Source organism: Triturus cristatus, chromosome 4_1 (assembly GCF_964204655.1).
Source record: "Triturus cristatus chromosome 4_1, aTriCri1.1, whole genome shotgun sequence".
Lineage (NCBI taxonomy): Eukaryota > Metazoa > Chordata > Amphibia > Caudata > Salamandridae > Triturus > Triturus cristatus.
Window position 1 is genome coordinate 249,398,419 of NC_140585.1, and position 24,211 is coordinate 249,422,629.

The following is a 24,211-nucleotide window of genomic DNA, read 5'->3' on the forward strand; positions in this document are numbered from 1 at the left end:
CAAGGTAGCACTGCAGGCAGTGCTGGTTCAGGAACAAGGGAAACTGCTGCAGGTCAGTAACAATGAATGCTAAGGCTCAAGAGTCAAGGTAGCACTGCAGGCAGTGCTAGTTCAGGAACAGGGAAATTTCTATAGCTCAGGAGTCAAGGTAGCACTGCAGGCAGTGCTAGTTCAATGAACAGGGAAATTACTATAGCTCCGGAGTCAAGGTAGCACTGCAGACAGTGCTAGTTCAAGGAAACAGGAAATAGCTACAGCTCAGGAAACAAGGACTCAAGAGAGCACTGCAAGCAGTGCAAATCAGGAACAAGAAATAGCTGAAGCTCAGGAACTGGATTACTAAGGCTCAGGAGTCAAGGTAGCACTGCAATTCAGGAACAAGGAAAACAGCAGCAGGTCAGGAACAAGTCATAATTAAAGCTCAGGACACACTGGAAACAAGGATCGGTCTCACCGGTATACAGCTACAATGACCAACCTTGGCAGGAAGGGAGCTGGGGCTTAAAAGAGCTCACAGTAATCACATGCAGCAGGTGTGAGCAGGCTAGCAGCAGCCAGCCACAGCGGAGCTGAATTCCTCCACCCATCCTTGGCCTGCAGGGGTGTAGACGAAGCAGTGAGCAGGGAATTCTAGGTAGTGGAGTTTCAAACATGAGCAGACTGGCTTTCACAAAACCCGGCATGGATTGGAAATGGCTGTCTATTCCTAAATGATGTCCAAATGCCTGGAAGTCAGGATATGCATACAGGGGAGTGTCTGGAGGCATATTAGAACACTGGAAAGCCCCACAATTCGGCCCCCTGGTGATGGGCATGAGAGCATAGGGAGTGAATCGTGATACAAACAACAGGGGTTGGTCGTTCCGGCTGCATGTCCAAAAGTTTATAGCTGTTGCTGGGGAATGCATAGATGTGCTCCCCCAGCCTCCAGTGTGAGATGGAGTCAAACTGAAAGGCACACAAAGTTTTAGAGCAGAGAAATGCCCACTTTCTTGAAATGACATTTCTCTGGTACCACCTTTACCATTGCGAATCCAATGACAGGAAACATTATGAGGCTGCTTCACTGCAATCCACTACTGCAGCCTGAAGTAATACCAACCATTCTTCCATGTTATTCTATGGGAAGAGCAAACCTCATATGTAGTGAAAACACACATGGGTATTCTTCACTACCTGGGCAGGGTACATACCTGTGTACCTGTCCTGCCTTTCACCTACCAATTGCTTCACCCCTCATAACTTACCCTAGGGGTGCTCGAGCGGGATTGAAAGGTCCCCTCAGGATGGGTTAGTGATTTAGCAAAGCCAGCATGAGCATAAGTGCAAATGCGCACACACCAGCCTGTACTGGCAAGCTGGACTAATGCTTAAAACCACCATAGGTGCCAGGGTGCAGACACCAGCCTGCAATGGCAGACTTGACACATGTTTAAACACTTAAGGTAAGCACCAATTCTTAACAGGTGTAGGATGGGCGTGAGCACTTCCACAATGCAAGGTGCCCAGAGCCCTAAGGCCTTTACAAGAGAATTTAAAAAAGGAGGAAAAAGCAAAAGGTTTTGGGAAACACTACCTGACAAGTATCAGGACGAACAGTCTCCATCAAAGCCCTTCACTTTCTGGAGACCTCTGGCATTGTTCTGAGCCGCTACTTGGCAGCTTTGGTTGTCTATTGCTGAAATGTGTTGCGCACACCCTTAGTTGCAAATAAATGAAAAACGATTTAGGACAGCAAAATATGTGCTATCTGCCAAAATTATCACTTGTTCGCGTGCTGGTAGGAAAGAGGCTGCCTCCCTCTGCTAAACAATCAACATACTTAGCAAGTGTCACTAAGCTTTGGTGGTGTTCCACTTCAGGTATTGGACAGCTCAGTAAGCACAACCCTTGTGCTTCTTCTTAGGACTCCCCGCCCGGTGCGGAGGTCGTGGAGCTCCACTTATCGAGGCTCTGTTAAGTGCAATGACTATGCTTTCTTGTTAATTGTGTCGTCAGCCAGAGCTTTATGTATTTTATTTGTATTTGTCTACTGCAGTCTTTAGGGCGCTTCTGTTCTGTATCTGTGCTGAGCTGCCTTTGACATAAACACTCCATATACGGTATGACATTATCTTGCGTGGCAGCACGGTACCTTTATGACCTGACCAGTAGGTTCTCGGCCAACAACGTGTAGATTCTCTGCAATGCTTTTGTTGTCTTCAACTGCTTCACAGCGGCTGTAGATGTGCTTTGACTCCATATTTACCGTCAATTCTGTACTTTGCCGACGCCACACGTGGCACGCACAAGCAATCTGCTTGGACCACAGCAAACTCTTTAGGAGAGCACTGTCGATCTTCAGGTTACTTATCCCCTATCTCATCGCCAAACGTAGCGTCTTCCCCAGCCTGGGTACTCGCCAATGACTACGCCACACAGGGAGCTTAATATTACAAGTCTTTATTATTCTGCATGCAACTGCAAACTCAACATTCTAAATCAGCCTTCACTGCATTCTGCTATAACACTTGCTTCACAGCTCTACCGAGTCCATCAGGAGCCAAAAGGGTTCAGTCATTGCTAACTCGCAGGACACTACAATCTATGGAAAGAGCTTCTTTGAGAGCCCCAGCCTCGCCCCTAACTGCCACAGCTGACTGGTCTGTTCCCTCCAAAACTACAACTCATTAGAAGTTTGGTCGACAGCGTCTGTCAGTTTTGACAGCCATTGACAAAACTTTTTTATTTTATTTTGAAAAACAAACTCCCAAAGCAGAAGTTTGTTGTTGAAAAACAAAAAACAAATGAACCCTACACCCTCGTAGTCTCCCAGGGTGTGGGGGTAGTTATAGTTTTGTTCCAGTCTGCCAGTCCTCGAGGTGAAGGACAGGAAATGAATATGCTACTTACCAGTATGCATCTGTTCTTGGCATGTAGGGCTGCTGACATTCATATCTGTGCATAGATCGCCGCCTAGTGTTGGGTCCGGATGTTTGCACGTTGTTGTCCTGGAAGAGTCTTCGAAGTATCCTTGGATAGGTGACTCCTCCCCTGGACTACAGTGCGCATGGGCATCCTCTCCATCCTCAGATTGTTTTTCGCCATTGTGGCAGTGATGGAGTAGATACAGAAAGTGATGACCATGCTTGCAGTAATTCTGAGAGCTGCAGCTGCGACAGGCGCCGGGGAGGAGGGAGGGCGATATGAATGTCAGCAGCCCTACATGCCAAGAACAGATGCATACTGGTAAGTAGCATATTCAGTTCGAGGCATGTGGGCTGCTGAATTCATATCTGTGCATAGAATACATAGCAGTGCCCTCTATTGGCGGCGGCTACCCGTGCCAGCTGCAGCGGTCTGAAAAAGTGTTTTGAGAACAGCCTGTCCTACAGCTGCCTGCTGTTTTGACTGCACATCTACGCAATAGTGTTTTGTAAATGTGTGTGTAGTGGACCATGTGGCTGCTCTGCATATATCATGCAGGGGAATATTTCCTAGGAAGGCCATGGAAGCCCCCAACTTACGTGTTGAGTGGGCTCGTGGTGGAATAGTTAATGTGCGTTTTGCTTTTTGATAACAGATTTGAATACACTTAACTATCCATCTGGCTATCCCTGCTTTGGAGATGGCGTTACCTTTGTGGTGTGGGGCAAAGGCAACGAACAGTTGTTTTGTCTTCCTGAAGGGTTTAGTCCTATCGATGTAGTACATGAGGGCCCTCCGTACATCTAGTGTATGTAGTGCCCTTTCTGCAACAGTTTGTGGGTGTTGGAAGAAAACTGGCAGTTCAATAGTTTGATTCATGTGGAACTGCGATATTACTTTGGGCATGAATTTGGGGTTGGTACGTAGTACGACCCTGTTGGTGTGAACCTGTATAAATGGCTCTTGAACGGTTAGTGCCTGGAGTTCACTAACTCTTCTTAGGGAAGTGATCGCTACAAGGAAGGCCACTTTCCAGGTAAGGAATTGAATCTCGCATGAGTGTAGAGGTTCAAAGGGTGGACCCATCAGGCGTGTGAGGACCAAGTTGAGGTTCCACATTGGAACCGGTGGGTGGCTTGGTGGAATGACTCGTTTGAGTCCTTCCAAGAATGCTTTGATGGCAGGCACTCTGAATAGAGAGAGGTGCTGCCTGGTTTGCAGATAGGCTGAGATTGCGGTCAAATGGACACGTATAGAGGTGTACGCCAGATTGCATCGATATAGGTGTAAGAGATAACAGATGATGTTTTGGATGGATGCGTCCAGCGGGTTGATGTCATTATTACCGCAATAAATGACGAACCTTTTCCATTTGGCTGCATAGCAAGCTCTGGTAGTGGGTCTCCTGGCCTCCTTGATGATGTCCATACAGTCAGGTGGCAGGTTGAGATAGCCAAACTCTAGGACTTCAGGAGCCAGATCGCCAGATTCAGCTGTTGCGGATCTGGGTGCTGAACCTCTCCATGGTTCTGCGTCAAATGCGCGGGTTTGATCCGCAGCCTTTGATGCGGCACCACGGAAAGTTCGAGGAAGGTGGTGTACCACGGCTGGCGTGCCCACGTGGGAGCAACTAGGACGAGTGTCAGGGAGTGTTGTCGGAGTTTGCGGGCCACTAGCGGTATCAATGGCGCTGGGGGAAAAGCGTACGCAAATCTGCCGGACCAGTTCATCCATATCGCATTGCCCTGCGACTGCGGATGTGGGAATCTGGCGGCGAAGCTTTGGCATTTTGCGTTTTCGCTTGTCGCGAATAGGTCTATCTCCGGATGACCCCACTGCTGGAAGTACGGTTGGAGTACTGATGGGTGTAACTCCCACTCGTGCATCTGGTGGCTGTGTCTGCTGAGCAGATCCGCCATCTGGTTGTCCTTGCCAGGGAGGTGTTCCGCCATGAGGAACATGTTCCTTTGAATGGCCCACTTCCACATGCTCTGAGCCAGATGAGACAACTGTGGAGAGTGTGTTCCTCCCTGTTTCTGTATGTAGTACATTGCGGTCATGTTGTCCGTCCGGATCAACACGACCTTGTTGCATAGATGTACTTTGAATGCCTTCATGGCTAGGAAGATTGCCATCAATTCCAGAAGGTTGATGTGCAATTTCTTTTGTTGTGTTGTCCATAGTCCTTGCACTGTGTAGTGGAGTACATGAGCTCCCCATCCCTGGAGAGACGCGTCCGCTGTCAGTACTATCTGTGGGACAGGCTCTTGGAATGGTCGGCCCTTGCAAAGGTTTTGTGGATTCCGCCAATGCAGAGAGTTGTATGCCCGACCGCTCACCAACACTAGGTCCTTTAACTGTCCTTGAGCCTGATTCCACTGACGTGCTAGGCACTCCTGAAGTGGGCGCATATGTAATCTCGCGTGCGGGACTATGAAGATGCAGGAGGCCATCATGCCTATCAACTGCATAAACACTCGCGCTGGAAGTGAGTGATTGGGTTTGAATTTGGAGATCAGCAGTTGTATGCTGTTGATCCTCACTAAATTTGGCTGAGCTGTGGCCGCCAGAGTGTCTATAGTCGCACCTAGGTACTGTTGTACGTGTGCGGGCTGGAGATGGGACTTTGGATAATTTAGTGAGAATCCCAGACTGTGAAGAAGGTGAATGGTGCGGGACATGTGGCTTGCACATTGCTGGGCTGACTTCGCTTGAACGAGCCAGTCGTCTAGGTAGGGGTAGACGTGTATATGCTGCCTCTGTAGATGTGCTGCCACCGTAGCTAGGCACTTCGTGAAAACCCTGGGCGCTGTTGTCACGCCGAAGGGAAGGACTTTGAACTGATAGTGCTGCCCCTGAACAGTGAACCTGAGGTATTTTTTGTGTGAGGGGTGGATGGGTATGTGAAAGTACGCATCCTTGAGGTCCAGTGTGGCTAGGAAGTCTCCCTGCTTGAGAAGCGGAAGGACTTGCTGTAGAGTGAGCATGTGAAAGTGCTCTGAAAGAATGTACTGGTTCAGGGGTCTCAGGTCTAATATAGGTCTGAGCGACCCGTCCTTTTTTGGAATTAAGAAGTAGAGGGAGTACACTCCCGTACCCTGCTCGTGGATGGGTACGACCTCTATAGCGCCTTTTAGAAGCATACTTTGCACTTCTTGCTGTAAGAGCGTTAAGTGCTCTGAGGACATAGGACGGCTTCTTGGTGGTATTGTGGGTGGAGTGGAGGTTAACTCCAGACAGTAACCGTATTTTACAATATCTTTGACCCACCTGTCCGTGGTGATGGAATTCCACGTGGACAGGAACCTTTGTAGCCTTCCCCCGACAGGTGTTATGTGGTCGGGAGGAAGGGAGAGGGCGTCACTGCTTGTTCTTGGGGGAGGACCTGGTGTTGCCGTAGCCGAGTCCTCTGCCCTTTGTGCTGGAGCCACGATATCCACCTCCGGTGTTTTTATCATAGGTGGTCTGTGTATTGCCTTTGTTATATGTTTGTTGTGACCCCTGTCCTCTACCTGCTCCCTTGTTTCCGGGGCGACGAAAGGAGCCGCTCCGAAAGGACTGAGTTTGTAGGGCGCCCATGGACTTTGCAGTGTCCGTGTCCTTTTTTATCTTTTCGAGGGTGGTGTCAACCTCTGGCCCGAATAAATAGTCGGGGTTGACGGGCTGGTTCAGTATATTGTTTTGTACCTCAGGCTTGAATCCTGAGATCCGTAGCCAGGCATGTCGTCGCAACATGACGCTTGTGTTTATGGCTCTGGCAGCCGTGTCTGCAGCATCTAGTGCGCATTTGATGGAAGCGTTCGTTAGTAGCTGTCCTTCTCTGATGAGCATTTCTGCGCCTTCCTTGAACTGGTCAGGGAGATGTTGGAATATTTGCTCCAGTGTGTCATAGTGCGCTCTATCATAGCGAGCAAGGAGCGCTTGAGTGTTGGCTATGCGCCATATGTTGGCAGCTTGGGCGGCAACTCGCTTGCCAGAGGTTTCTAACACCTTGGACTCTTTGTCCGGGGGAGGAGCGTCACCTGTTGTTTGCGAGTGTGCCCTCTTGCGTGCATTCGCTACGACGATGGAGTCGAGTGGTAATTGTCCTCTGATGTAAGTAGGATCCCCAGGTGCTGATCTGTATTTTTTATCAATCCTGGGGTTTATCACTCGTGCCCTGGTGGGTTCTTTGAAAATGTCCTTGGCTAGTTTGAGGACCCCCTTCAACATTGGCAGAGTCTTTACATGTCTTTCTGAGGATGCAAAGGTGTCCATTAGAAAGTCATCTTCGATGGTATCAGAGTGAAGCTGTACCCCATGGTTATTTGCAGCACGTTCGATAAGAGCGTTGAACGCCGCAGTATCCTCCGTAGGAGATGTTTTTGCCCCATAGAGTTGTTGGTCCTGTGCATCGAGAGGTGCACTGGGGTCTGCTGGGTCGCCCCAAGTTTGATCAGGGTCCTGCTGGTCATCAGGGTCCGTGTCTACATGGTAGGGGACTTGGTCATCCATGTAGTCCTCCAATGCATCTGTATCGGAGCGTGTGGGGGAGAACCGGTGTGGATCCTGGTAGGATGAATGGAAGGGTTCATAAAGGAGAGGTTCCGATTCTGCAGGCAACTTCCTTTTTAGTGGGATCCTGAAAGGGTCCAACGGCGGCTCCGAAGTTATCCTTCGGTCGTGGAGAATCATCCTGCCAGTGTCGGCGTCGACGATACGTGCCGGAGACGTCTCAGCAGGTGTGACCGTAGGTTGGGTGACCCGTGTCCTGAGTTGGAACATTTTTGGGATTGTTGACGGAGGCAAGCCGAAGGTAATGTTGGCCGGCACCGAAGAGGCTGCTGGAGCTCCGATCGAACCGGAACCCGACGTGTCCTGGAGGACAGCTGTGGTTTTGCTGCCTTGCGCCGCACCAGGTCGTACTTGGGGCGCCTTCGAGGCTTTGGCACCGGCCAGGCTCGTAGAGGCGGCCGTAGATTTTTTCGGCGCCGGCGGTTCATCGAGTCGAGGTGCAGAGATCACCGTCGAAGTCTTCGATACCTGAGGCTGAGGTGTCGTCGAGGGAGCGATGCGAGACACAGCAGGCGGTACGGCCCTTGGTGTCGTTGGTGCCGGTAGCCGAGCAGGTTTGTCGGTGCCGATGGCTTTTTTCCGTTTGTCGACTCCAACGTCGCCCGCTTCAAGTTCGGCACCGAAGTCCCTCTTGGTGCGGTCGGTGCCGACGCGGTGCGCTGGCGTCGAAGGCCTCGATCCGACCAGCGCCACTTTCAGTTTCGGTTTCGGTGGAACCGGAGCAGCTTTCGGTTTCGGTTTTGTGGTAGGGAAACCAGCCTGTTTATGTAGTAATGGCTGCCGCTGAACGTCCGAGGCCGGGCCCGAGGGCGGGGCCGAAGAACTGCGGGATGGGTCTCGGGTAAGGCCCGAAGGCGATCCCTCGACCGGAGCCATAGGCTGTGGCACTGGTGTTTGAACGGTTTGAACAGGTAGGCCTTGTTCATCATTGGAGCTACTTTCTTCGGCCCCTAAGGCCTCCTCGTCGTCTCCTACCTCGGTGTCGTCTTCACCTCTGTGGAAGAGTGACTCGTCTACCTCGTCCGATCCGGGTTCGTGTTCGGAAACGGGACTGGAGGGCAAGACTTCTAATTCCTCGACGTCTTCGGCCTCGTCGAAGATGTCTGTTGGGGCCGGTGCCGCGTGCTGCGCCTCAAGTCTCGCCGCTCGTCGATTCCGCAGAGTCTTCTTGGAACGTAACCGGGCACAGGCCATGCATGTCGATTCGTCGTGGTCCGGCGAAAGGCATTTGTTGCACACCGGATGGACGTCGATGTGTGGGTACTTCGCATTGCATACCGGACACCTTTTGAATGGCGTCCTCGATTCCATCGTCGAAGTAGTCGATGGACAGGTAAATGCGAAAAAAGTCGGTGCTGAAAGTTAGTAAACTAACAGGATTGTATCGAAACCCGATCGATAAACAGTACCGACGCAAACTAAAGGCCTTTTGGCCTCGAAAAAATATTTTCCTAACTTGAGCTAAGATAGCACATCCGAACCCAATGGCGGAAAAAAACAATCTGAGGATGGAGAGGATGCCCATGCGCACTGTAGTCCAGGGGAGGAGTCACCTATCCAAGGATACTTCGAAGACTCTTCCAGGACAACAACGTGCAAACATCCGGACCCAACACTAGGCGGCGATCTATGCACAGATATGAATTCAGCAGCCCACATGCCTCGAACAAAGACATTACACCATCCACCCTAGACAGGCCTGGTGGTGTAATGCCCTTCCCCCGATGGCCCCTACACTTCCGGAAAAAGTATTCAGTCGACTGAGCTCACAGGGGCTCCATCGATAGACTACTTAAGGTTGGCCAGTCTCTAATGAGCCCGGCAGACCGAGGATTTGGCAGGTAGGGTACTCTGTCACGGTTGCATTCAGGTGGTCCACAACTTAGAGTGGGCAGCGGCTGCAGGATCTTTCTCACCACCATCAGAGGAACATTTGCTCAGAAGTGCTTGACTTGCATACAGTATTGATTATATTGTGTAATGTTCAAGATGGAAAGTTTACACTGTGATGCACAGGATTAATCTGTCCAACAACATTCCACGCTGTGAATTTAGATTTGCCTAAACAAAACTCATAAATGGCCAGACTATGTGTATAATTTGAGACATTAGTGTTTAACAGCTGCTTAATCTAGCTATTAACTTTCCTGATTTGCAACATTGACTCGTCACTTTTCTGTCCATTATTTTTCCAGATTTGCAAAACTGACACATCACTGGTGGTGGTGCCGAGTAAGGTATGTGGAAGGCAGGGAGCTCATGCATTGGAGGTGCTAAAACATCCTGAAGAATTTCATGAAATGCTAATGTTTAATGCTAATGTTTAAGGGACAGGGGATAAGACTTTCTTGGACTACACAGCTGTGGATTCACTATGTTAGGGAATGCTTTGGAAGAAACAACATTCTTCTTCACTAAGGAAACACCTAACTAGATGACCTTGAAGAAAGGTTCGGCACATTCAATCTTGCCAAGTCCACTAGCTCTTGGTAAATGCTCTGGAATGGACTGTTGTAATATTAACAACTAAATGTAATGTGGTTTGTCAAGCGGTACCCAAAACAAAATGATTGTAAAGTACACTAACTCCCCATGGAGGGTATATTAGCACTCATAATGTGCACTGTCCGGAAACGGTGTAGTTGAGATGGGGTGTAGACTCTTCTAAATAAGCAGAAGACTCTAGCAAAATAGGTTCACCAAAATAGTGTTGTCTCTTTTATATTTGCAACATGAAGGCTATAGATCATGGATAATGCTGTACAAGGAAGCATGTAGTTACAAACTTACTGATAATTACAGTTTTTTAACAAGACAATGTGTTTCACACTACACATACTGGTAGGAAAGAACACGCTAACAGACTCTTTTGGTGCTAAACCACAAGTACATGTATGAATGTGAGTATAATCAAAGGCAACCTGAATGTAAATTGGAAATCAACTCCTTTCCTTGTGAAGAACAAGTTACTTACCTTCGGTAACGATGTATTTATAAAAGAGACATTTATTAGTTATAGATTCTTTACCTTAGAATTACCCCCAGAAGTCAGACTGGATCTGTAGAATTTTTTCTCTAGCAGTGCTCCTGCGCGTCGAAAGGTGGCATTGGTCGACTTCGCATCCATCGTAGGCATCGTGGTCGCCAGGATGACGTTGCGCTGTCTACTTAGACGCTGCCTCTGCGCACTTACGTCAGTTCTGACACGACTTTCCACGCCAGAAGCGCAGAGCCATGAAAGACACTGACCACTGGTGCGCCATAACTAGGGTCCTGCAAGGGAGTCCCTATACCTAGAAGTCAGTTCGCAGAGTGGGAAGGATGGGTGGGGCGGTAAGGAATCTATAACTAATATATGTCTCTTACAGATACATTGTTACCGAAGGTAAGTAACTTGTTCATCTGAAAGAGACTATATATAGATTCCTTACCTTAGAATAGATACCCCTGCAATACCAACCCCGCAGGAGGGTCTGCGAACCAAGTTCACACCAGAAAGTCCTGGAGGACAGAACAGGCAAAATAGCCGTCCCTCCAGACTTGGTTGTCCAGGCAGTAATGTCTGGTGAACGTGTGCAAGGATGCCCACGTGGCAGCACACAGATGTCAAGGAGTGGAACTCCATGTGCAAGAGCAGTGGTGGTAGGCGTAGCTCTGGTGGAATGACCGCGGAGAACCACTGGAGGTTTCTTTGCGCCAAAGCGTAACAGATTTTAATACAAAGGACAACCCATCTAGAGATGGTACGCTTTTGAACAGTCTGACCTGGCACCTACATAGCCAACGAAGAGTTTATCATCCACCTGGAAATATTTCATGCGGTCAAGGTAGAAAGACAGCGCATGTTTAGGGCCCAGACGATAGAGTCTCTCCTCCTCCTTGGAAGGGTGCGGAGGTGGGAAAAAGGTGGGCACGGTAATGGTTTGTCCAATATGAAATGTTTCAACCACTTTTGGAATTAACAATAGTCTTGTCCTAAGCACCACTTTGTCCGGATGCACAGAGAAGAAAGGGGGCTTGGAAGAAAGAGCTTGAAGCTCACTCACTCTGCGAGCAGAGGTGATGGCTGTCTTCAGAGTGAGGAGCCAAAGAGGACAGTTGTGAGGAGGCTCGAACGGAACGCATATAAGATAAGTTAAGACAAGGTTCAAGTCCCACTGGGGCATTATGAAAGGAGATGGAGGAAAGAGATGAGGAAGGCCCTTAAAGAATCTACATACAATAGGGGACTTGAACAAAGATGGCTGTTCACGTAGCCGAAGGAAAGCAGAGATGGCCGCAAAATAGAGTTTAAGAGTGCCCAGGGCAGAGCTCTGCTGGGCCACAGAAAGTATATACAAAAGGGCCTCTGAAAGATGGGCAGAAAGGGGATCCACAGCCTTTGCTGTGCACCATGCCACAAACCTATTCCATCGACAGGTGTATACCGTTTTAGTGGAGGGATGCCTGGCTGCCAAGATGACATTACAGACTTCGGGTGGAAGGTCAAAAGCTGTCAACTGTTGCCGCTCAATCTCCACACAAGAATGGTGGAGGCTGGACAGCTTCGGGTAAAGAACCCTCCCCTGCGACAGAAGATAGTCCCAAAGAGGCAGTCTGAGTGGAGGATTGATGGCCATGCTCAGGAGCTCTGGGTACCAGACTCTCCGTTCCCAGTCCCGGAGCCACAAGAATAACTTGGGCCCGGTCAAGCTCTTGATCTTCTTCAGCACTCGGGGAAGAAGTGTTATAGGCGGAAAGGCGTACATTAGGCCGTAGTTCCACTTGCGACGAAAAGAGCCGCCGAGCGAGCGCCGCTTTGGAAACTCCAAACAAGGGTCCTCGACCTATATTTCAAAAACTATATGTATCAAATTCACACTACTGGGTTTGAAAACAATTTCTTGAGCATAAACAATTAGCTTGCAGTAATCAATACGAGAATTTAAATGAAAGAAGTGCAACAACCAAGATATGCTTCACCAGACATTTATTTTCAGATCATAAGGTGAACAGTTAATTAGTCACTGCATCAATTGAGGAGAGGTAGGGAGAGTTAGGTTGCTCCCAAAGGAACGTGCAGAAAAAGAAGTGCTCTCGTGTAGAAGGGGTGAAATAGGATTTCAAAAATAGTGAAAGAGATGATAATTAAAAACATTCAGATGCTAGACTGGTTATACATCTCAGTCTTTTCTGGCCTAGCCACATAAAAGCAGTCAAACTTCTTTTTGTATAATTTATAAATACACAAATATGTATATTTTTGTGGCACGTTAGAATTGGGGTCATGATCCAGCTTGAGTTGGCTGGAAACTCGTCCGGAACACGGACGCCGGCTCTGCCGATTCAAGCTTTTGCATTCATTGCTTTGGAATTGAATTAACGACCTTAATTAACGGAAGAACACGCCCAGTATGGCTTAACAATAAGTGAGGAACCCACGCCCCGCAAGGCCCTGCAGGTGTGTGACCCGGCCATCATACCTACTTAGGTTGGCCCACACAGTCCTAAGGAAGACCCGCAAGGCTGAGGCCCCGAATCACCCTCGCAGCCCTAAGTCGGGTCAAAACGTCGACGCTCCCATAAGCAGCCTGGATCACGACCCCAATTCTAACGTGCCACAAAAAGATACTTATTTGTGTATTTATAAATTGTGAGACTAAGGTGGACGAGACGAAGCTGCAAGGCAAAAAGGATCTGGCCATAGCTCGAGAATCCTTAAAGCGCTCCAGCGACGAGTCTGCTTTGTCACCAAAAAGGCTGTAGTGCTAGAGGCACTCCTATGGTTTGAAACCTCGTGATGACCTTCAACTACCATCATTTTAATTGAATTTTGGTGTTATCACTTTACCCTAGCCTGAATGTATGTCCTGCATATGCCTGGTTTCCCTTGAAGATTTATTTTGTATCTCTCATAGTTTTAAATTGGGAGCTGTCACAGAGTAGAACAGCTTGCCAAGAACAGAACGTGTGGGATGTGCATTTGAAAGCATGAGAGAGAGAGAGGTCTGGAATTTGGTCTCAAAGTGCTGTGTTATGAGCAGTGGTGCACAAATGTGCATTGTGTTGTACATTGGGAAGTATTATGAAGTTCTTACTATTGGCTTTAACATGCTCTCATGTCATCTTGAATTCTGACTCTATCTTGCTAGAGCTTTTTGCGCACACAGGCAAGCCCCAGATTGCTCAAGTTGTTTAGGTTAATCACGTTCATGGTTGCTTTGTTTTTGGAGAGGAGATAGTTGAATGTACCGCCGGAGACTTTCGTAAGCTTCATTAAGATAAAGGCTGGAACATGTGAGAATGCAGAAGGGAAAGTGGGAACTCCTTTTGCCTTCGGAATGCTTGCATGGAAATTGGCCAATTCCAGTAAGTTTCCTTGGCGCAGAGGGAATGCCTCTCGGAACCTTCTAGTGTGTTTTGCGACTATAAAGCTGAGGGTTGTTGACGTAGAGACCGGAATTGTTTTGGAGTGGGAATGGGGATGGATGCCTCTACTTCGGAACATCAGAACCCCGGTTTGCTGAGGCTCTTAACCCCAGCGTGAATCCCCCAGTCTGGAGTGACTAAGATGCGGTGTTTGCAACCGGTGAGGTCATTTGTTTCTGATTGTTGCCATTGTGACGTTTGGCTGTTTGCGTGCATATTCAGTGGCTATAACAGTCATTGAGAAGTGTGACTGACAGTGTGCACCTTCAGTTTCCAGTGGCTATAATCATTTGAGGTGTTTTCTTTGGGTCTTGACTTTGTGATGTGTGAGTGAGTCTGAGTGCACATCCAAGGTAATCATCTGATGTATTTAGTGTATATATCTTTCTAATTTCTTACAGGACATCCAGTATAACTTGCTAGTGTTCTATCCATGCATTTAACAGTTACATTTCCCAAGTGTGTTATTATTGCTTGTATATATACACATTTGAATGTTGTTCGTTTGACATCTGGGAGAGAGTATTGCATAAATAAAACCTCGTAATGCATAAATAAAACCCCAAGCCTTATACTGAAAAGAGCGTCTTTGAAGTTCTTCATTTTATAAAGTGAAATCCCTTTCCGGGGAATTTTGTGTTGTGTCTATTGCTTCGTCGTGTTTGAGTCACAGAAAGGGAGAGTGGTATTCTGTTTTATCGACTAAGTGCAAATCATGACAGATGGCCATCAAGGCGCATGTCCAGCAAGGTGGACTGGACATCCCATGAAAAGCCAGACGTCCTCAGCTAGGCGTAGCGCCAAAGGGCTACCGACGTGGCAATCGTTCTGCCTAGTTATTTGGTGGTATTCACTCCACATCGTATTATGAATTTGGCTGCGTCTCTCCCATCCACCACTGTGCCAAGTGCCGAGCTGGAGGAAGAGAACGTGCGCTTCCCACGATGATCCAGCTTCTTCGATTTCCTGTCTGAGGGAGCAGAAGGGAATGCCCCAGTAGAAGAAGAGGCTTGGACCACCAAGCTCTCGGGTGAAGGGTGTTGGGTGAGGAAAACTGGGTTACCTGGAGCCGGGCGGTGGCGGCGGACAATTGGCTGTTCCACAGGAGTCCATGCTGGGCTTGGACCACGTGCCCAGAAGGACATCCGTGAGTTCTTCGTTAAAGGGCAAGAGGGGTTCTGAAGAAGTTGCTGCAGGTTGAAGTACTGCCGTCAGGAGATTAGTCCTGACTGCCACAGCGTAGGACGCTCCCTCCTCCGTAGCCACGCTAGGGGAGAAAGAATGCCCTGGATAAGTGTCCAGCCCGCTGATGTCAGACAGGTCCTCTCTCCAGTCCGGTTCTCCCAGCTTGTCAGCCTAAGGGTCCAGTGACCCCACCCAGTCCTCATCACCGCGATAGGGAACACCTGGGATGAACAAGGGAACAAAAGTATCCTCTGGCATCGGATTAAATGTCAGATTAGACGTCGGTCAACGTTGGTCCGGCTCAGTGTCCATTTTGAGGATGGGAACAGCGTCGGCCAGAGGCACGGCCGGCGCCGGTGGCATCGTCGTCGGGATCGCCGACGGGGAAGGTTGAGCAAGGTCGACCAACATCGATCCAGATCCAGGCCTGGGTCCACAGGTGGCCAGAATCGCCGGCATCACAGGCCCAGGACCCCCGACTGACTCTGCAGGGACCAAAGGCACGCCAGAAGAGTCGAGCTGCTTAAAGATAAGGCATAGGGCTTCATAGAACATATGAAGTAGGACAGGGGACGCCCCTGCTCCCAGAAAGGGGGGGGAAGCATGGAGCCATCCTTCTATCAGGCACCTGGGACGGAGCCTTACAGCAACGACGTTTCGGTTCCATTGTCTCGTCAGCCGACTGACGGGGAGAAGGCGAAGAACAATGGTGCTTCTCTGCCTTCTTCTTGTGCTTCGACTTACCCAAGGAGTGTGTAGACTTGGAAGAGGTATGGTTGCTCTGCGAACGGTCTCAAAACCTTCCCCTCAAGCGAGACAGGGAGCGTCACGGAGCCGACTGCCGGGCCTCCAAAATCTTTTGGGACCGCTCCCGCAAAGACTTCGGATTCATGGCCCGGCAGTCGGAACATGACTTTGGGTCGTGGTAGCGCTTCAGACACCAAAGGCACACCAGTTTGTGACAGATGTCGCACGGCTTGAAGCCAGTTGCGAATGGGACATCCCTTGTGCATCAGGAGTCGATGACTCGAAAAAAGAAGTCGACAAAAGTCGAAAAAGGCTTAGTTAAAAAATGACTAAAGGGGTAAGCTGTCTCCGGATCTGCGCTAGGCTGGCACGGAAGAGAAAGCACTGACTTCAGCAAGCAGGGGTGGCGTCTATGTAGACACTGATGTCATCCCGGCAACCACAACGCCGAAGACCAACGCAGAGTCGACCGACGCCACCTTTCGCTGTGCAGGGGTACTGCTAGAGAAAAAAATTCTCCAGATCCAGTCTGACGCCTTGGGGTAATTCTAAGGTAAGGAATCTATAACTAATAGTCTCTCTCAGGTGTCAAAGAACACATGAGAGGCACACACGTAAGTGAACAGAGGACCAATTATTAAATCTTTGTTATGATACACATAACTGAGACCGATATTGAGGACCAGGAAACAATTGTAGGCAGCCCCTACAATAATTGAATGGAAGAAAGCGAAGAGCAAAATCATCTGCTTCTGGCAGGTTCCAGATGCCATTATCTAAGGGGAAGAGGTTGTCTACGCATTCTCCAGGCTGTGATACGACAGAGGATGACTTGGTAAGGGTAAGAAAAGGTACTTACTATAAATGTCTTGCAACACATCTGACGCACTGATGCATGCAAATACACGTCGTATTTCAGCTGTTTAGAAAGTAACAGCAATGAAGAATCAACTGTGTCTTATTTTTTAAGCCTAATAAATTCAGTTGTCAAATAACTATGTTTTCATTTGTTCCTCAATATTTATATTCCAACAAGTCATCCCCCAAACAAATAAGATACAGTACACTATTAAAAATCAACGGAAACATAATATTTAATATTTTGCAAAGGCACAGCAATACATCCAACACTACCTGAGGAATAGCCTGAAGATGGCTTGTTAGAAAACTGACTATCTGTCTGTAGAGGCAACCATTCTGCTCTGGATTCTCCAAGGTGCCACCATCATATACTGGACTACAGTAGAAGAGTAAGTGAGAATAAATGTTTTAGAGCTGCCTTCATATGCTTTCCAACATATCATGTGCCATGTTTTACATAGATTAGGGTTTCTCAAGCATGTGGGTCAGAAATTCCAAGGGATCAGAAATAGGGAACAGTTTGATTTCCAGGAGAGGGTGGGTTGGCAATGACTTAAGACAAGTCAACTAGTAATAAACATTGAAGGTAGAAGGGTCACAACACTGATGAAATAATCTACTAAAAGGAAGTGAAGTTAAGGCATGACATGTTTGAGAAACCCTTATTTAGACAATATGGGATCAGTGTGTAGCAATGATACATAATAGTAAATATGGTACATGTTATCCTTTAATGTAAAACTGGAACTCTCAGCCTAAAAATATTCTCTCTCTCTCTCTCTCTTTCAAAGACAATTGACTTGTGGCATTCTACTCTTCCAATGAACAGCTTGAGTAAGTAAGGAGCCAGGATTAATAGCTGCCTTTGAGAATTTTGAGAGAATCAAAGCCAGGCAGTAGTTTTCAGAAATGCTAATTGTAGGAAACTGGCTTTATATATATACTACACCAAAATGAGATATAGTGTGTATATAGTCCAGGTACCCCAGAGGTAGGCAGAGGTTAAAGTTTGATAGAACCTTAATCTCTATTTGTGGTAGAGTGGTCGAGCAGTAAGGCAGTATCAGAGGACAGTGTTAAGCATTTGATGTACACACTCAGTCAGCAAATGAATTCACACACTCAATAACTGAACTCTAGGCCAATTGTGTTTGTATAAAACTATATACTGTTGCTTTATTTTTAGAACTAAGCAAGCCTGGCACAGGTAAGCATTAAATACTTTTCAGTAATAAGTTACTGGATATAGAACAGTTTGAAAATACAATAGAAATTGTAGGCTGCAACACTTAGCAAATACAGTACATTGGAATTAAATGGCTTTTTCAGTAAATTGCAGGTAAGTTACTTTTCTCTTTACTTTTCTAACTCAGTGCTGGATACCTAGATTCAGCACTGGGACATTTCCTGCAAAAGAGGTAAGTAAATACGTTTTGGTTATTCGCAGGATTTTTAAAGAATATCTTTAGATTTCAAAACTCCACACTTAGAAACTTTTTGGAAGAAAATGGTCACTGTTGTCCTATGGAGGAAAAACAGGGTATCGGTTCACAGGTAAGTAATCATCTGTGGGAGTTTAGGTTCTGGGGTTAGACTCAGGGGTCCCCTAGGGTCAATGATGCACTTTTGTTTCACCCTCAGTGGCACTAGGGCGGCCGGGTGCACAGTGTTGAGGCCCAATGTTATACTATGGAGGATAGGGGGCCTCCGGTTGGAGGCTGCTGGCAAGCAGGCCACACGGCTGTGGGAGCAAAGCTCCTAGGGTTTAGGTCAGGGCAAACAGAGAACCAAATAAGCACCAAAGGTGCACCCTCAGCGGCACTAGGGTGGTCGGGTGCAGGGTGCGGTTTTGAGGTCAGGTGCCCTGTTGTTTACAATGGAGAACCTCCGGTTTGCAAAAGCACTGCAGGCAGGGAGACAAAGGACTTCTGGGTGTGACCACCACATCGAGAGGTAAGTTGGGAAGTTAAGGGTTGGTTAGGCACCGTTGGTTTGGGCACACAAGGCCGTGGGGCATGGGGTGCAGGGGTGCCTTTTGGGGTCGGATCTTTTTTCCAGCTCCGGGTCACGGTCAGGGGGGCCTTCTGGATTTAGGCTGCAGGCGTCGGCTGGAGGCAGGTCAGGGGTCGCCGGATCTCAAGACAGGAATGCCGGGGGGACCTCCTCGTTGTGGTTTTCCACTCAAGCTCGGGCCGGGTTTGGCAGGTGCAGAGTTGGCTGGATTTGCGGTATTCGGCTGGAGCCGGAAGCTGCAGTTTGAACAAATCCGGTGTTCACTGGAGAAGCAGTCTTGGAAGTGAAGGCAGGCAGGTCCTCCGGGGTTTGAGGTTGCTGGCTGCAGGACACACTGGGATTTCGCAGGAGCAGGTTCGAGGGGAGACAGGCCGGAAGGGCTGGGGCCAAGTCAGTGAGCGTTGTCCTCTTATTAGCTGGCTGCACGGCTGTTTGGTCCTTCTTTTCTTCTTGTTGTCAGGCTGGATCTGAGGAAGCAAGGTTCAGGATGCCCCCTAAATTCTAGATTAAGGGGAGTTACAGGTGGGTAAGGGCAGGGACCAATGGGTACCTTCCCTGGGGTGGGTACAACCCCTATCGTGCCAACCTCCAGTGGGAGGGGGGCAGGAGCCTGTCCCTGGTTGGCTAGGTCTCCCCATCCTCAAGATGGCAGGGACTCAGAGTTGTGCTTCACCTCGCCTCCCCCACCTGAGGGGTGGAGTTGGCAGAGGTGGGCACACCTCTTTCCCTCACTTATTTTTACCGCCGTTCTCCCGCCCAAAGTGGGGGGCAGAACCAGTGGGGACCAGTTGCTGAAAGCAGGAAATGGTCTGGGGAGGCTCACAAAGGCGGCATGCATTTGAAGCTTCCCCTTCGTGAACCCTGCCCATCCTGGGGGAGGAGGCTTGGCACCTCGTCCCAGGATGTGCATTGTTTCAGGCCCCCGAGAGCAGCAGGCTCTCGATTCAGGGGTCCAGAAACATGTCTGCTTGTGGCAGCCTAAGCAGCCACTCAGTCAGTTACCTAGAAGTTGGTCGAGCTTCAGGGGGCATCTCTTAAAATGTTCTCTGTTGTGCATTTTACATTAAATCCCACACTGGCATCAGTGTGGGTTTAATGAGCTGAGAAGTTTGATACCAAACTTCCCAGTCTTCAGTGTAGCCATTATAGTGTTGTGGAGTTCGCAATGACAAACTCCCAGCACCATATACTCTTAATGGCAGCACTGCACTTACAGTGCCCAGGAATGGTCTTGGCTCATGCACCTGTGCCCAGGAATGTACAGGGCTCATGCACCTGTACCCTCACCACTGGCATAGGGCACCCAGCTAGAGGGGTGACTGATGTATTCCAGGGCAGTGGTTTGTGGGCATGGCACACAGGGATGTGTGCCATGTCGGCTCTTCACTTTGTTCTGCACCAAGACACGCAGTCTGCAAAGGCAGTGTGTGAGTGTCAGGGTACAGGACCTCTAAGGGTGGCACAATAAGTGCTGCAGCCCTTAGAGGCCTTCTCTGGTCACAGTGCCCTGGGTGCCTGGAGTACCATTTACCAGGGGCTGACATGTGGCCAAAGATGCCAATTGGGTTTAGGCTTCAATGCAGTTTTAGGTGAGGAACATAGGCCCTGGGTACCTGATTAGCAGGAGCCCAGGGCACACTCAGTCAAAGGACATCAGCAATTCAGCAAAAAGTAGGGCCTTACCATGCAAGAGAGAGGGCACTTTCTCACACTAATCAGCCACCCATGACTGATTAACTATATTTAGGCTTGTTTAATGGCATAAAACTAAGCAAAATCTGAAGAGGAAATGTTGTATTTTTAGGTTCCGATTAAGAAAGAGTGTGCAATGTTAATAATGTTTACAGAACTCAACAGGTCAACAGATAGACCTACAAAGATGTCCTTTGTAGAAGAGACTGGGGCATATGTTAAATAGCACACTGAAGAACGTGTACTCCAGAAAGCAATAATGAGGTTGGCATACTCATGATGAAGCTAGCCTACTCACTACAATGAGAGACAAAAACCAGAGCTGTAATCTGCTTCAAAAATCCATCTGTGAAGGCCTCAAAAGTATATACACTCCACCATCTCAGCCGCAACACACAACTAAAAAGGCAGGAGGTACAGACTATACTATCGACAAGTCAATGGAAGTGCGTTTTATGTCTCTATTTCGTGGTCACCAATATATTGATATGGATTGCCACAACAATTTTGCATTTGCTTCTTAGCTAAACCATGATAATAGTCAAAGATAGTCTTTATTTATGATTACTGACTCCACATCTTAGCCTAATATAGTGGTAGTAAATATGGTGGATGGTATATTTTTATCATATGATATATCGCTTGCGATATAATAACAGATATGAGGACTCATTACGACTCTCAGCAAGGTTGAGAGTAAAACGAGAAGGAAAGGTAGACATTTTTACTTAACCCTCAGCCGCATCAGAGATTGTGGTACTGCAAAAGAATCGGAGGTGAAGAAGCGAAACTGGTAAGAAAGTGGTATTTTATAATTTTTCAGTAAGTTTGAAAGCAAGAAATGTTGTGCTCTCTGTACAGTAGGCAGCTTTGTCTAAATGATGATCCTGGGTAGGATAAACGATGTAATGTTGATGGGGCACTTGTGTTAACAAAAGGTGTTATCGTTTGTGTACCAATGCTTTACACAAGGCACATTCTGCAGTCATTAGATTGACTGCTTCTTAATTAGCTTCAACACTGCATTGCTGAAATGAGTTCCCCAGGTTCTTCACCTACGTTTGCCTACATTTTCCTTGAACACTATAAAAACATAACAATCCTGATCTTCTTAGATTAATCAACATTTAAAGGGGTCTCACAAGGATTAGCAGAAAAATCTCAATTTCACACTTTAGGACTACTTGTGTTGTAGGTCTCCAAGCTTGACACACAGCTACAACAAAAAACACATGAAATGTCGAAAGTCATCCGGAATCCTGACAAGAAAAATGCCTTATACACTAAAAAAGTACAAACGGAAGAGGATACACGCAACCAAAGCTAATTTAATTGTAATCATTCTCCTGTTCTGGGGAAACAGCCTTTACAATGAAGGCTGAACGACAACGTCTTTATAACAAATGTTTTTACAATGATTTTTATGAGTATGCCTTTACCATACATTAAAGTTAAAGGCATACACGCAGTAAAAAAAAATACATTTAAAGGTAAGTATTTAGTTAGTATTAATGGTATTACTTGTAATATATATATATATATATATATATTCACTGAAAAAACCATGGGTTTCACAGACGTTATAGTTAGGAATTAGCATTTAAAAAACCTTAGAAATTCAATGAAAAAACCAAAGGTTTCACACATGTTATAGTTAGCTGGACATTTCACTCGTAAAAAACCAATGAAATTCCCCCGTTATAGTTAGTTCAGCTAACTATAACTCGCGCGCCCGTAATGCACTGCTGATGACGTCACATATTACATCACTCATGACATGGTCAGTGACATCACTCATGACATCACTGATGACATCATCCAGTGAATGTGTGTGTTTCTGAAAATTAAATATGTTTTATATATGTATATCTCAAGGTCGATGGAAGAATAAATGGGTATATAAGTGTCTAAATGGATGATTTGTTTTTGAAAAATTGATTGTGTAACTGACTGATTAAGTGTATCATAGTGAATACATGGCTTAGTGAGTAATGTTTAAATATGTAAATATCTGTATCAGTCTCTCACTTTGTGTATAAGTGGCTGCATGGGTTGGTGAGTAGCTACATGGGTGTCTATATAGGTTATTAGTTGGTTTTATGAGTATCAGTCTGAGTGTCTGCATGGTTTGGTGGGGGTATTACGTAGTGCATAGGTGCATGAATGAATGACTCACTCTTTGTTTGTATTGAAGACAGCATGTGTGCAGGACTCTATGGGTGGATGAGTGAGTGTATGGGTGTGTTAGTGAGTGAATGACTGTCTCAATAGTGTCTTTATGAGTAACTACATATGTTTTAAACTAGTGTATGTGACTATTGGTGTATATAAGCGAGTATATGTGAGAGTGAGAGATTGAAAGAGTTCCTGTATGAATAAGTATGTGTTTCTATAAGTGATTGTTTAAAAGACTAAGTATGTGTAAGTTTCCGTAGAAGTAAGTGTGGTGGTGTGTGTATAACTGTATATGCAAGTAAATGTATGTTTGATTCTTTTTTAGCATGAGTGACTATGTGTGTGAGTACCTCTATGGATGAGTGGCATTGTGTAACAGGATGTATAGGTGTATGAGTACATATGATGAGTGAGTACATGTATGAGTGACTGTATAGGACTGTTGGTGAATGAGTGGATGTGTATGTGGATCTTAGAATTACTGTATAGGTTGTTGTAACTGGTATTGGTATGTCCATTGTTTTTAAATTTTTAATTTCTATTTTTGAATGTGTGTATCAAAGGTTATATTAGGGGAAGAGGAGGTCTGCCACTCTATCACAAGGATGATGTCATCAGTGATGTCATCAGTGATGTCATTTGAGATGTCATCAGTGATGTCATGAGTGATGTCACTGACCATGTCATGAGTGATGTAATATGTGACGTCATCAGCAGTGCATTGCGGGCGCGCGAGTTATAGTTAGCTGAACTAACTATAACGGGGGAATTTCATTGGTTTTTTACGAGTGAAATGTCCAGCTAACTATAACATGTGTGAAACCTTTGGTTTTTTCATTGAATTTCTAAGGTTTTTTAAATGCTAATTCCTAACTATAACGTCTGTGAAACCCATGGTTTTTTCAGTGAATTTGCAAGGTTTTTTAAATGCTAATTCCTAACTATAACGTGTGTGAAACCCATGGTTTTTTCAGTGAATTTGCAAGGTTTTTTAAATGCTAATTTTTTTTTTTCTTCTATTTTTTTAAACATATTTTTATTTTAATTTTCTATCCTTTTTTAAAGACTATGGTTAAATTTTTTTAATTCTATAATATGTTTTTTTTAATATATTTTATAAAATAAACAGGTAAAATTTATTAGCAATAAACTTTTTCCTTTTTTTTTTTTTTTAGTACGCGTACCGTAAGCTTACGGTAAGCGTACGGTTTACGCAATGTCCGTAATTTATCTACGCTGTTTGCGTATAGTTACGCAATTTGCGTAGCCGCGCGTACTCCGCGTGGGACTCGTACGCGTGTACGCTACACGCGCACGTTACGCGGAAGTGTCGGGGGGTGACTGTTATGCGCATGCGCGCAAGCGCGTGTCTTTTTTACGCGCATGCGTACTTTTGCCGTAAGCGTACCGTAAGCGTACGGTCTGTCATGTGATCATGAAACACAACTTTTGATTGGTTGAAACTACTTTCAGTTCTAGAACTCTCCTACACCACACCCATTCCCCTCATTTCTGCTTGTGATCCCTTAGGAGAAGGAGCTGGGTTGCCTTTGTGATACGATGGCAGAACAGCAGAGCCCTTCTGAGAGTGAGGCTAGCACTAGCAGCACTACCTTGAGGCAGAGAGCGAGGAAACAAAAGACCTCTTGTGTATGGGATTATTTTACTT

At 46.8% G+C, this 24,211-nt stretch overlaps 1 protein-coding gene across 3 annotated transcripts in view; it reads right to left on the minus strand.

Moving 5' to 3' along the window:
• The window catches only part of STRA8 (stimulated by retinoic acid 8), a 181,367-nt gene that overhangs the window by 30,734 nt on the left and 126,422 nt on the right, over positions 1–24,211 (minus strand). The window contains exon 8 of one of the 3 annotated variants that reach the window (XM_085650524.1): positions 16,936–17,038. The exons of the other annotated variants lie outside the window; for them this stretch is intronic. Coding sequence (XP_085506650.1) covers positions 16,936–17,038 — 103 coding nt within the window. The remainder of the gene's footprint in view (positions 1–16,935; positions 17,039–24,211) is intronic. 3 annotated transcript variants of the gene reach the window in all.